A 14,479-nucleotide genomic window follows, 5' to 3' on the forward strand; every position below is an offset into this window, starting at 1 on the left:
CTGCCGTTATAGCCTCAATTCTCTCGTCCCTGGAAATGCATAGAAAAAAGGGGGTGTCCATTAGTCATGTTAATGTAATTAGAAAAATTACTTGAGCCTATGTTATTGCATAGTAAAAAACTCATAAGGCTGAAGGGTCCTTGAAGGATGTTCCAAACAAAAGTTTGGTTTTTTTTAAAAAACAACTTCATAGTTCTGTAATGAAAAGCATATGAAATTCTCCCTTGCAGTCACTGAAAGGACACTAGACTTGAAAGTCAAATGTGTCCTCTGACACCCAGAGTGAACCAAGCAGACACAGCAGGGGAGGGAGCACAGGTGGATGTCAAGGGAAAGGAGAAGAGCACCTGCATGTGCCAGCTGGCTGAAGATTTCCTGAGATGTTCCACAGCTCAGTGCAGATTAATGTCACACACAACCTCCTTCAGTTCTAGAAATCTATACCGTCCCCACTCTTTTAATGGATCCACACATAATCAGCTTTTGTGGATATTTTTTTCAGGAAAGCCACACAACAGACTGAAATTGGTTGGTTTTTTTGTTTTTAGGGTTTTTTTAATTGTTTAATATCTTCTTGATGGTTCTGTACATTGCCTTGTGAAAAGCACAGTTACTATAAACATATATGCTTACCCTAAAGTGTTCATTGAAAGGATACCATAGGTTTGCTTTAGATAGTTAACATGGACTGATGATGTCTTTTGGATTTTCTTAGCAATTGCATAATGACTTCATCAACATGACATATTTTCTCACTTGAATCAGATTTTCTTCCACTATTCAGCTGCCCCTTTCATTCATACCTGACAGGCATTTAGAGAGGAGAATTTAAATTCACAATAGTAATTGCACAAGAATAGTCTGCTTGGAAATCTCACTTGTACACCAAAAGAAGTTTTCGTGGTTTTGAATAAAACACACCATGGGATTTTGTGACCATATCCACAGCAGAATCATAGATATTCCTGAAAAAGCAAAAGACCAAATCCTCTTCCAAATCACAAATTGTGGAACATATGGATAGCTTTCTGCCAAATATTCACACCTCCAAAATGGAAAATACAGCTTGTTCCCAGACTTCACATCTCAGTCATGCTCCTGATACTTTCTCCTTCCTGGTAGCTCCTCCAGTCACTGAAGCTAGTTGTACTAAAAGATGATATACAACTATTTTCCCCCTCTTTTCCATGTAAAACACCTTCTGCAGGGCTCCTGCATAAGGCTCCAGTAGCAGCCTAAGAAAGGTTTCCATGTACACAAGGAAACCATAGGAGCAATGTGTATCTGAACTTTCTGATGCACCTTGGATTAGTTCATTAAACAGCCTGATTTATGTCACTCCCATATCACAGTACATCCTCTCAAAAGCTCCCTGGAAAAGTAGGGTAAACCTAGGAATTATTTACACTGTGAGCAAAATAGACCCCAGTCCTACCACTGGATCTAACTGGAGTAGCATTTATGGCTGAGTCAGGTACAGCTCTGTTGGGTCATCCCTCCTGCCCTTGGCTACAGAACTGATGGTAAATATTGTGTTTGGCTTTGCAATCCAGTAAGAAATAACATTGAATCCACAAGTCAGCAAAGCTGTTTACCCTGATGAAAAGCATGGAAACCCCATTTATTTATTTATTTACATATTCTTTTAAGTGTTTTAAAAATATAAAGGAAACACTTAATTGAATCTAAATCTATAGCTTGAAGTATGTAAAAGAAAACTTTGAAGCATTCATAAATAAAAAACAATCATATGTGAATTTTTTTTCCCTGATTCAGGATTTGTAAGAAATTCATTTGGCTGTGTTTTAACTTTTAAAACACGTGAAATCATTAAAATCTTAGAAGCATAAAATTCTACGCCTGAATAATTGAAAATTCTTCCCAAAAATACAGCCTGAAGGGGGTTCATTAATGTTTTTGTTCCATTTCCTACTCCCAGATAAGACTGCTGTTGTATACTTAAAGCATTTGAGAAGATATATTCACTGGGGACATGGTAATGAGATAAATCAGTCAGGAGACAAACCCTGACTGTTTGACTGCCAGCTTGCGTCCAATTTTATGCAATTAATATAGCATACATTTTCATTTTGAAGCTTAAACTGTTGTATTGTTAATAGCTTAATTCTGTTCTCCCCTGACTGAAATAACGATGACCCACTGAATGTTGTCGTTTTACCCAGCCATTAGCCATCCAGCCAGAAAGACAGAAATGTATTGCTCTCTGTGGCAGAACTCAGACCATCACAAGCTCATTAATTCAAACGCTCATAATGAGGGTCATTGTACAGACTGATACAGATACAGCTGCTCTGAACTTCAGACATTTTTTGAAAGAGCCAAATTCAATATGATATATGTAAAAAATTCAAGTATATGCCTAAGAGAGCAGCAGGAGAAATTTTCTCATTCTTTTTTGTGAGATCTGACATCAGCATATAGATGGTTTCATCAATTATTGAGACAGAGACTAAGAAAGGAAAAGGGAATGATTTGGGGGTTTCATTTTTGAAGTTTGAATGTAAAGTGCTCAGACTGAATCAGAACTAGTATGTCTGAGTCTTTAGAATTAGCTGCCTCTTTCTCATACCTTCTCTTCTTTGTAACACTAGAGAGCCTTTAAAGGCTGGTATTTGAAATGTTTTAATAACTTTTGAAAGGCTAGGGTGTATCTTTTATACAAAGGTATCCTATATGAAATTACAAATTCCTTTTTCATTCTATAAATAATATGTATTGGAAATAGTCTCAAAACCTCCATGTCATATTAAACAATTAAAGCAGTGTTTAAAAAACAAAACTGTCTTTAGATAATCCTGGATGAGGAATTGGGGGTGGTGGTTTGAGGGAAATCCAGGTCTTTCTGCTCCAGTGAATATTTAATTATTTATATGGCATGGAATAGATCCAGCAGTAGCATTGAATAACTACACAGAGCCTGGAGAAACCAAGGGTCATATCTTAGTCTGAATATTAAGTAAAACAGAAAATTGTGCCCCATGTCTCCAACATCCTGTATAAATGTGCTGTCCACAGGGACTTTCATTGTTCGGGAGCGTCCTTTCTGGTTTTATTCAGAAAATCTATCCTAGTCAGGAAGCGTTTCCTGGTGAAAACACAGTCTAAAACAGTAAATGTCTTTTAGTGCTGATGAACTGACATTTTTCAAGAAAAAAAGTATTAGATGAATTTTTTTTGAATGCCCTGTCCTGATCCATTTAATTTCACCAGAGGTCCAGGTGCTAACTGAGCTACTGCCATGAAAGACAGACAGTTCCCCTCTGAGCTTTCAAGTGCTCTTCATCTTGCCTTAAAAAATGAAGCTGGGGGAAGAAGGAAGAAAGATATCTTAGTTGTCAAATTTGACAGCTTTCAGCTACCTTGATGGGGCAAAATGATGATGGATCTCTTCACTCAGTGTCTTACAATTTAATTGTAATTAATTATGCAAGAAATTACAGCTCTTCAACTTGAGTGCAAATATTTTTATTTGCAAGTTGTATTAAATTTTGTGTAGTTCATACTGTGCAGTGTTCAACTAACAATAGCTATCATTTTGTATCTACAAAGAGAGAGTTTCATGCGGTGTGAGGCACTAACATCATATTTACTTGAGGACAGAACACTACAGTACTCTTCCAGTATGTAAAATACGTACATTTAAGAGTGAAATTAAGGACCTATTTTAAATATAGCTGTTGCTAGGCAATGCGCTACTAGCAGAACTCGAGCAGCCTGGAATATTTAGCATTTTAGGACCAACATGCTCATTTTTATACTATTACTCAGTTTCCAAAATACTAGCAATCAACAGAGAAATTGGTAATTTGCTTAGACAATAGATGAGATTGTTCCTCAGTGCTCTCTGCTGGAGCAGTCCCAGGCCTGATAAAAGTAGCAGCCAGAGCAGCAGCATCTTGCTGAGTCCATGTCCAGCTTTCCTTTCTTGCAGAAGCACCTGTTCAGTAGTAGGGAGACAGAGGGAGGGATGCTAATCTGCAAGCAGATTTTCAGAGCTATCCTAGATGTAGGTGGAGGTAGGTTAACTCCACACTGCTGCTTTTCCCATCCTATTCTAAAATACATACGATTGATTGAACAGAGCTCCCCAGGCTAAGCCCAGGCAAAGCCTCCTTATTGTTGACAAGATGATTAGGAGAGCACCAGGAAATTTCTTTGAATTTTAAATTGCTTTTTCTCTCTCACAAGAGGAAATTATCCAGATCAAATCTGTGGGTCAGATCTGATCCTATGACTGGTACCACTCCAGACTGCTCTGAACTCTTCCTTATGTGCCTGCTGGACCTAACCCACCAACATCACAGTTCTGAATGTGGGAGCTGTATCATGGAGATCCCAAAACAGCTGCAGGAAAATTTCACTGTCCTGCTCTTTACCACAGTATGCATCCCTGACACATCTAAATGCTGCTTTGCAGAGCAGAACCTGCAGCAGTGTCCACTGTTGCCTGTGAATGTCTTGGACTGCCATTCTCTGTGATGTGTAGCGCTAATGACAATGCTGCTGGTGGTGGGAGTGGCTTAATGAGGCCAGAAGTCACTCCAAAACCCTAAATCCCTCTTCCCCTTTTCATATGTGATGCCCCAGAGAGAGATATACCAAACACTTATCATCCTTCCCTTAAACCCCATCTCAGGTGTGCAATACAACCCAGCTCATGCAGGTTTGTGTCTCCTTAGAGATTACCCAGGGTTATACAGCTACATAAATGTAGCTGCCCATACCTACAGAGTCCTGATTTCATGGCATCCTAATAATTGCTCTTGTTCAATGTCTATTTCACACAAATATATTTTAAGTTTTTCATTTGTTCATAAATATACCACAACATTTCTAGAATTTAAGAAGGCTAAAAATACTTTTACAAATATCTTTAGAGAGACTTGATTCCCTGAAGATGCTGTGAGTGGAGGCTTTTTCTGCATCAGTCCTTGACTTTGATTAACCACTTAAAAAAAAAAAAAAAAAAAAGGGAATAGATTAATTATTAAAATTAGTCCTGTAGTGCACCTGAGCAATGAGTGAAACATGATTCCCACTGAATGCAGAGGAGGCAGGGCTGAGGATGCTCTGCACTTCAGAGAATTGCCCTGGTAGGGAGAAAGTCAGAGGTTTCCTTTGTAAAATGGTAAGGACTGAGTGCACTGTTTGCCCAATAGCAGTCTGGGTGGTTTGTTAAATAAATAAAATGCAAAAAAAATTATTCAGTTCAGGGCTTGGAATCAATGCAATTCCCCTCTAGTCTATTAGACTTGCCGAGAAGCCCCTCTCAGGACACACAGCAGTTTCTCTGACTGCTCAGCCATGTAATAGCTCTGAAAACAAAGGCACCAGAAGTTGCCGTGTCACACTGTAACATCGTTATTCACTTGATAAAACTGTGGCCGTGCCACAACACCTCAGCTCCGGTTCTGCCCCGAGCTGCAGGCTAACTGTGCTCATTATTCAGCTAACTCGTCCCCAGGCTGGCCCTTCCCAGCCCTGTGCAGAGCCTGTCCTGAGCTGGGTTTCACAGCTGCCTGCACATCCTGCTCTGCTCCAGCTCGCTCCCTCTCCGGAGACACACTGCCTTATGTTTGCCATTTCCTTCTCAGTCACCTTGCCTGTCACCTTAAGGCAGTCTTAATTATAATATCATTGAAGGTTTATTCAACAAGATCTTAAGACTGTGGTTTAATTACAGAAATGAAAACACATGATTACAACCAAAGTAAGTATAAAACAATATTTGGCTGTAAGGAGCAATTGAAACTTTTCAGATGTTTCAGTGTCTCTCATCCAGAAGCCCCTCTGTCTCAGACAGAAAATTTGGGGATCCAGGATTTCTTGTGTACACCTACATTTTAGATTACTTTTGCAGCCTACTACTTCAATTTCTGCTTGTTTGAAACTCAGTTTTGGATACAAATTCAAATTACTTAAGTGCTTGTAACTTTGGCCAGGCATTTTAAGTGATTTGACTTCTCATTCTATTTGTTGGAACACATATAGCTCTTTAGGGAATTCAGTACTATTTCCCCTTTAGTGCTAGTAAGTCCAACTTATTAGTGTTCATACTCAGTACTGCCATCTGATATGAACTTTTTACTTTACATTTCCCAGAAATAGTTGAGGCCATTGGTATGTTCATAGCAAAGAGTACACAGAGTATCAGGTTGAAGCTGGATGCATTAAGTTTAGGATACCTTTCAGGATATATTTTGGATTACCAGTTTGTTCCAAAGACCACACTTGACACATTGTTTACATTAGCTAGTTTTTTCTCCTGGGTTTACCCATGAGTTCAAACTATTGTTTTCCCTCGAGTTTTGCTTCATTTCTGTGTCACAGGATAGTAACCACAACTTTCTTGTTATCTGTTTCATCCCCACTCAAAGGACAAAATGCAATTCCAGAGGTTTCTAACATAGGTTGAAACATTGTGTAAAGCCACTCTTTGCGCTTTCACTTTGCTATGGAATTTTTTTATTAATGGAGTGTTTAAAAATGGGGCAAAGACCGACTTAAGACTTTAATAAATCTTGGAAATGACTGGATGTTTCAGGAGTTCACCCTCATTACCCTGTAACACTACCTCCTGTGAGGCTACCTGAGACATATTGTACAATAACTGTGTTCTGGCAGCTGACTCCAAGAAGCTGGTGTTAACCTCTCCTGTTCCCCTGATACATAAAGATTATTCCCATTAGAATGGCTTGGTGAATTAAAAGATCATAGTTAATGGGTATTACTTTAATGCAGAAGGCCAAATCCTATTATCCTGTGAAACGGACAGTGCAAATAGTATTTGTGTAAAGGAACCCCACTGGGACAAGGAGAAATGGAGCCTGCTGCCCGCCCCATCCTTGCTCAGCAAAACCTTGCCAGTTCTGCAGCTGTTTTTGTGAGGAAGGGGGGTTGGCCCTTAGAGCTTCTCACAGAACCTACTTCTGGCAGTTTCTAGAGAAGTAGCAGTGTGTTCTCCATGTTTATGGTACTTTGATCACATTTCCCACTACCTTTTTCAAATTAATAAGTACATTAGGTGGGTTATGCAGATTACAGTGTGTGCATGAAGTTATTTGATATATTATTCACCAACAAATATAAGATAAAAAGTAAGTCTGCATATAATTATCCATAACTGCTGACTGACTCATAATTAACTTTGAAAAATTGCTGGTTTAGGAGATACCATAGATTAAAATTTTAAATATAAGGAGCTTCAGAATAGCTCTCACAATGAGCACAAGTACAAGGTATTCAATGAAGGATTAATTCCCTAAACTGCTCCTCAGCTCTATCTCCTGTCTTATCAAATTGTAAATATATTATGCTGCATTAAACTGTGAGCATACAGCTAATTGAAGCAGAGCCTGCCTTAGTATCAGATACTCCCCCCTTGACACAGCAAAAATGTTCTAAGGACACAACTTACAAGAGTTAACAAATGAAAGTGATTCTTTTTCAAGTGGTGCTGTGCTCCAACAGCTTTTTGTTTGCATTTCAGAGACTTTTGTTTTGGTTTGGTTTTTTGTTTAGGTTGGGTTTTGGGTTTGGTTTGTGTTTTTTCAAAGAAAAAAAGCGGGGGGAAAACCGTACAGTCTTTCTGGAGAAACAGCTTGGGGAAGGCATTAATTCTATTCATTCTACAGCTGGAACCCCACAGGAACAGACTGAGGGACTGCAACCAAGGATTTAAAAACAGTATCTGAATGACACAGCTAAAATTTGGTTCATTTACTAACATTTTAAATATATTCTGCTGTTAAATGCTGCAAAGTAAGAAGGCAACCATCCACATTTTTAAAGGAAAGCAGTATAAATTTAACTGAAAGATCAGTGAAGCCTAGCCAAGCCAAGAGAGGATCAGAACCACAACTGAGCATCATTTGCAAAATTGCTTATTTAAATTGCTTTTCTTTATTTCAAACTAATCAAGCAATGCCATTGTACAAAAATCAAGGAAAAAATACCAAAACTATTAATCTATGAAAAAAAACATAAAATAAATGAGAAGATATGCAGCAAGAAGCCTTTCAACAAAAGCTAGACTTTTTAATTATATGTGTAAGCCTCTAAGATTTTTGTGTCACTTGAAAGTTTTCACACCCTAAAGACCTCAAACTGTATGATGCTCTTAATGTTATTCAGCAACAAGACACATATATTTCTAGATCAATATGAATAATACAATACATACATATATAAGGTATATATATATAATGTGTGTATATACATATATATGTATATATATAAGGTATATATAATGTAATGTATATATATGTGTGTGTGTATATATATATATATATAATACAATAGAAAACCCATAGAGTAGAGGGTTTTTTGGGAGTTTCTCAATTTCCCTTTCCTTTCCTTTCCTTTCCTTTCCTTTCCTTTCCTTTCCTTTCCTTTCCTTTCCTTTCCTTTCCTTTCCTTTCCTTTCCTTTCCGCACCTTTCCTTTCCGCACCTTTCCTTTCCTTTCCGCACCTTTCCTTTCCTTTCCTTTCCTTTCCTTTCCTTTCCTTTCCTTTCCTTTCCTTTCCTTTCCTTTCCTTTCCTTTCCTTTCCTTTCCTTTCCTTTCCTTTCCTTTCCTTTCCTTTCCTTTCCTTTCCTTTCCTTTCCTTTCCTTTCCTTTCCTTTCCTTTCCTTTCCTTTCCTTTCCGCACCTTTCCTTTCCTTTCCTTTCCTTTCCTTTCCTTTCCTTTCCTTTCCTTTCCTTTCCTTTCCTTTCCTTTCCTTTCCTTTCCTTTCCTTTCCTTTCCTTTCCGCACCTTTCCGCACCTTTCCTTTCCTTTCCTTTCCTTTCCTTTCCTTTCCTTTCCTTTCCTTTCCTTTCCTTTCCTTTCCTTTCCTTTCCTTTCCTTTCCTTTCCTTTCCTTTCCTTTCCTTTCCTTTCCTTTCCTTTCCTTTCCTTTCCTTTCCTTTCCTTTCCTTTCCTTTCCTTTCCTTTCCGCACCTTTCCGCACCTTTCCGCACCTTTCCGCACCTTTCCTTTCCTTTCCTTTCCGCACCTTTCCGCACCTTTCCGCACCTTTCCGCACCTTTCCGCACCTTTCCGCACCTTTCCGCACCTTTCCGCACCTTTCCTTTCCGCACCTTTCCGCACCTTTCCGCACCTTTCCTTTCCGCACCTTTCCTTTCCGCACCTTTCCTTTCCTTTCCTTATCACTACTTAGGAAAAATAATCTCAGCAGAAGAGATTTACCAATAAAATCAATAAACATTTGCAGACTGTTGGCAGTGATACTGCTGAGATAAGGTAGGACTACATCCCTGTTGATCAATCTTTATTTCAGGGCTCATATTTTTTTTTAATAGAAGTGAATCAGAACAGGGTGGGTTTTTTCCCATTCTGGCATGGGATTCTGTAGATTTCAGATACAAAGAAATTTTATCTGACTTGTTTCATTTAAATGTTTAGCTGTTATTGGCATTCAAAAGTATCCTGGTTTGAACTAAAAGGTTTTTTTTCTCTGCTTGCCCCAGGTTAATTTGTTGGCTTTTGGAGTGATTATTTATAAAGTATTTCGACACACTGCAATGTTAAAGCCAGAAGTCAGTTGTTATGAAAATATAAGGTAAGTTTGCCATTCAGTACAAATTCTACCTTCTGTAGGTTTAAATAAAGACAGAGTATGTTGATAATGAGTATTCAAAAGTAACAGTTTAATATCCTGAGATCTGTAGAAAAATATTTTTTTTTCTGTTATTACCCTTATATATAGTTGGATGTAAATTTCACAATTATTTTTCCCACTGAGCAGTACCCTGTATGATAGGGTGTGTGTGAAAGATGCACAAAGAAAACGAGTGGCCCATATCAACCAGAAGGTAAAGACTGATGGCAGAGTTCAAGAAGTAATTGTCCTTTTCTTTAAGTATTTTCCACAGCCTCTATGCAAGGCAAAAAATAATTCAAAACTATGCCTGAAATGGGACCAAAATATTTGCCTTGAAGTAATAAGTGATAAGAGATTGGAGGCATTCATGTTACTTGGGAAAAGTCTGCAGTAGGACATTATGCTTCTGTGGCACTGGGGGATGGAGTGGATTCTTTACTTTGCATGCTGCTATGATTTTTCCATCAACTCACTCTCTTTAAAACTGATTTATAGGGACCTTGAAAACCGTTTGTGCAGGAAAAGCTGAAGTGTACTACAGGGAACATTGAAAACAACTTACTGTTTGTGTTGCTTAGGAACACTCCTGCAGTTTCAATGCATTGCACTAGATTTATAGTTAGGATTTAGCAATTGTTTGATTGATTACTTTCTCTTATTCCTCGCCTTTCATAGCTTCATGTGGTGACCTGTTTCTAATGAAGCTGAAAATTATTCATTTTCAGGGGAACAGTGCTAAAAATGTCTGTTGTTCAAAGGAAGTCCTGCAATGACTGAGCTGAGAATGAATAAGAAAGTAATCAGTAGCTTCATTTCCAAGACAACATGCTGTAATTTGCTCAAGTCCGTGAACAGTGCTCTACAGCATCCTTGGAAAAAAAAATTGTAGCCAATCAGTTCCTACAATTTTAAGGCATCAATATGCTGACCCAGGAACTATTTGAGAGTACTTGTGTTCTAAAAACAATTTCCTTTTTTTTTTTGAGACAGAATTTTAAAAAGATCTGGTTTTACAATTTCCCCATCCTCTACAGTGAACCTGAGAGGCAGCCTGGGAATCCTTTGATGTCATGCACATGCACTGACCTAAGAGCATACTGAACATTTTTCTGGGTTATTTTTTTGAGGAAGATAAGGGGGAGGAGGATAAGTGGGGGAATGCTTCATAACAGACATATGTTTTTCCTTGGGGAATTACACTAACAGTAGATTTAAATCAAATCATATGGTGCTGCAGTACACCAGAGAAAACATATCTGAAGATTAAAGAAGCCAGTGTTTTAAGGCCCTCCAGTTTTACTCCTATGCTCTTCTGAAGTGATTATGAGACTTTGTTAATGCTACAGTGCTGCAGCACACCCTGAAGAGCAGCCCCTGTACTTGCAACTTCTCAGGCCTTTGCAACCATGAAAAAATTTTTCCAAGGCAGCATTCACCACCCAAAGTGGAGAGAAAGGCGAGTAGCACAAGCCCACGTGTTGTTCACAATGTTTTCTTCCTGTCTAGATCCTGTGCCCGAGGTGCCCTTGCTCTCCTCTTCCTCCTTGGGGCTACCTGGATTTTCGGGGTCCTCCATGTGGTCCAGGGATCTGTGGTTACTGCCTATCTTTTTACAATCTTCAATGCATTCCAGGGGATGTTCATCTTCATATTTCTTTGTGTATTGTCTAGGAAGGTAAGTTCCTTGTGGGAAGTGACTCATGTCCCTGCACTTCCCAGGTGCCCAGCCCTGAAGCTGAGCTTCTGCCTTCAGTGGAGGCAGACCTCTGTCCAGTTTTTACATCCTCACGTTTGCTCCAGTTTTAAAACTGATGTATGAAACGTGGGAAAATGGGGCTTTTTAACTGTGAAACTGGTGATAGTGTTGTTAACCTGATGAAATGATACAAAAATGATATAAAACTTCCTTCCAGTCTTTTCAATTAGCAGCAGGATTCACTCACACTACCCTGGGATGAGACTTCCTTCGGTGTTCTGTCCTAAAGTAAAAGTCAGCCCAGCCTTAAAACACCTAGTGATGGGAGCAGTACAAAATGAGTTTAAAGGCATATAGACCTATTAATAAATCTGTTTCATAATTGAATTCAATATTTTTATTTCAGATTCAGGAGGAATATTATAGATTGTTCAAAAATGTTCCTTGCTGTTTCGGCTGCTTGAGATAAAGGGAAAGAAAACACCCAAAATCATCTCAGTTGAAGAAAGAAGCAACTTACGTGGTGGTGTTATGGATATTACTACAAAATATGGTATTGTGAAAGTATGAAATGACCCAGTGAGCAGACATATCTCTTAAATGAATTACTGGTTTTGTACATACATGTGCATTTGTGCAGAACATCTGTATTATTCTGTATACTAACAGTATACTAAAAACTGGATCATTGCAAAACAAATGTTAAGACAAGGGAAAGAAGCAAATTTCTAAAGAATCTCAAGACTTAAAGACTGAGGTTTTGTTTCTAATATTAAAAATATCTGCAGCTCTTGAAAGCAAGATACCAAAAACCAACTGGCACAGCAGATTTTATGAAGTGCTTTGCTAGTGGAAACTTGTTCACAATCCTTTTGTAGTAATGAACTTCATACTTTAAGTTGTATGTGACCATCTGCAGGGAATGGGTTCCATTAAAGAGTCAATAGATAAAGATCTGCTTCAGCCTAGACTTTTGAAAACATTTCTTTTAATTTAAAGTAGATTAAAAAAGGAATTTGTTTAATATTATTCTCTTATCACTCTGAAATATATATTTGTATATTAATCAATCCTTTATTTTTATAACTTTTAAGGAACTGTTTAGATCTAAAGAGCTGAGGTCAGATCTGATACAAGAATGGTGGAACAGTCATTTTATAACTGAAAGTTTATTTTGTGAATACTTTGAAAAAGATCTGGTTCTTGTTTTATTTAATTGCCAAAAAGACTGAGATCTGCTTAACTGGCACTATGATTTTGGAGGCTGTGGGAAGAAGATGCTTTCACAGGTTTGTCACTTCATGGAGATACTTGGAATCCAGACTTTGTAGGATCAAATTTAAGTGGTAGAACACAGATTTAAATTTAAGGTAATGTGGCTCTGTACCATGTAAAATTCCAATTACAGCAGTTTTCTCATAGCGTCTTTGAGTTAAGCAGTTTTATTCCTCTAAGGCTTCTGGGTTTGGAACAATCCTGCACTTAATCTTAGGAGTATGGATAGAACTACTAAAATCAAAGGTAGTATTGAGGTGCAAGTTTGGCAGATCAGAGCATAAACACAGTGCATCAACCATTCCACCTATGGCTTCTGACTTATTTGAAAAGTATGCCTTAATTTGACCCTTTTAGCATCCAAATTATGTGAAGTGCTAAGAAATTTTCTGTCCACATTGCCTTCTCAGGAAGTGTCTAGGATCTCAGAGGAGCCCAGTATTTTTGCCAGTGAGGCACTGTAAATATGTAGTTAATAAATCCCATGGTTGTGTTGTCTGTTAAAATAAAGCACTAGTCTGAATTTTATTTATATTAAAGGAAATCTTTTTTTAGTAATGGTCAACTTTGGTTTTTATCTTTTTTTTTCTTATACACAAGGTTTTCATTGTATGCACTGCAATGATAGGCTTCATTAAGTATGTTCCATGCCTTTGTCAAGTATTTTGAAAAAAGAGTAGTCTGTTTTTCAAAAAAAATCCTAAAGAAATCTCCTGGTCCTTTGAATGTAAAATATGTGAATAAACTGGAGAGCTTTGCTTTCACATTTTGACATTTCCATTCATTTAAATAAATACAGTGGTTAAAGTTTCATTGTTACATATCATTTGCCCTCAATTATTCCTGTATTTCCTTTGCTGTTGTACACGTTCTTCTGGGGTTGGGAAATGCAGATGTATATTACTTAAAAGAGTATTTTTAGAAGGATATCTACCAGCCCATCATTTTTAATCTCCTGCAGAACTGTAACCTACAGTAAGCTGATCTGGACAAAGCATCTCTAGTAACTATATAATGACTTCAGCATGCTCAGGGAGATTGAAAAAAAGTCCTTGGAAAGAAAATATATCATAAATGTTTAGCTTACAATAGTCTTTGTAATGAAAGATGTTCTTTTATAAGAAAACTTCTGTCTCTGGGTCAGATCTTCATTGAAACTCTGTTTTCCTTACAAACAAGGATGAGTTTTCATCTTTTAATACAGCACATAAAGAACAGAAAAAAAATTTTTTAGATCCCCTGCCTCAGACTCTAAAGGATATTGCAATTGTCCATCCTGGTGCATGCAGATGTACTGACAAGAAATTAAAGGGTTTATTTGTCACAACCCTTAGTTACATGAACCCCAACTCAGCAGAGAGAGAAGGACTGACACTGAACATTAATTTAAAAAAGAGAGGTTGAGGTTTCAATAAGATATGAGTTATAAACATGAGGACAGTCAAGTGTTGGAAAGGATTGCCCAGAGAGTTTCTATAATTGTGTTAAAATCTTTGGAGGTTTTTAAGACTGCATAAAGTTCTCAGCAACCTGATCCCAACCTGACCCTGCTCTGAGCAGGAAGGTGGATGAGATGACCCTCTGAGATCCCTTCCAGCATGGATTCTTCTATTAGTCTATGGTATCAAATCAGAAAAATAATAATCAGGCATTAGTTACAATTTTGTTATGCAAACTTGCACTCAAGTGCTAGGCAAACTGTTTTTCCAAAAGTAAATTCATATAATCTATTTATCAGATCAGCTAACTGACTGGCTTGAAAACTAAGAATTTTGTTCAACACTTTTTAAGATTACACACACTTTAGAGGCATGTGACATGTCCAGTGGGGCCAACAGGAAAAATAAAAAAGTAAAAACAAATCAGTGATTGACCAGAGAGAT

At 37.8% G+C, this 14,479-nt stretch overlaps 1 protein-coding gene across 1 annotated transcript in view; it reads left to right on the top strand.

Annotated features, from left to right (window-relative positions):
* Window positions 1-13,417, top strand: part of ADGRL4 (adhesion G protein-coupled receptor L4) — a 73,702-nt gene extending 60,285 nt beyond the window's left edge. The window contains exons 14-16 of the mRNA XM_005521027.3: window positions 9,492-9,583; window positions 11,132-11,300; window positions 11,728-13,417. Coding sequence (XP_005521084.1) covers window positions 9,492-9,583; window positions 11,132-11,300; window positions 11,728-11,790 — 324 coding nt within the window. The 3' untranslated portion in view covers window positions 11,791-13,417. The remainder of the gene's footprint in view (window positions 1-9,491; window positions 9,584-11,131; window positions 11,301-11,727) is intronic.
* The last annotated feature ends 1,062 nt before the right edge of the window (window positions 13,418-14,479 follow it).

The sequence above is a fragment of the Pseudopodoces humilis genome, chromosome 10 (assembly GCF_049639895.1).
Source record: "Pseudopodoces humilis isolate 2021_Gansu_Grassland_sample_001 chromosome 10, ASM4963989v1, whole genome shotgun sequence".
Taxonomy (NCBI): domain Eukaryota; kingdom Metazoa; phylum Chordata; class Aves; order Passeriformes; family Paridae; genus Pseudopodoces; species Pseudopodoces humilis.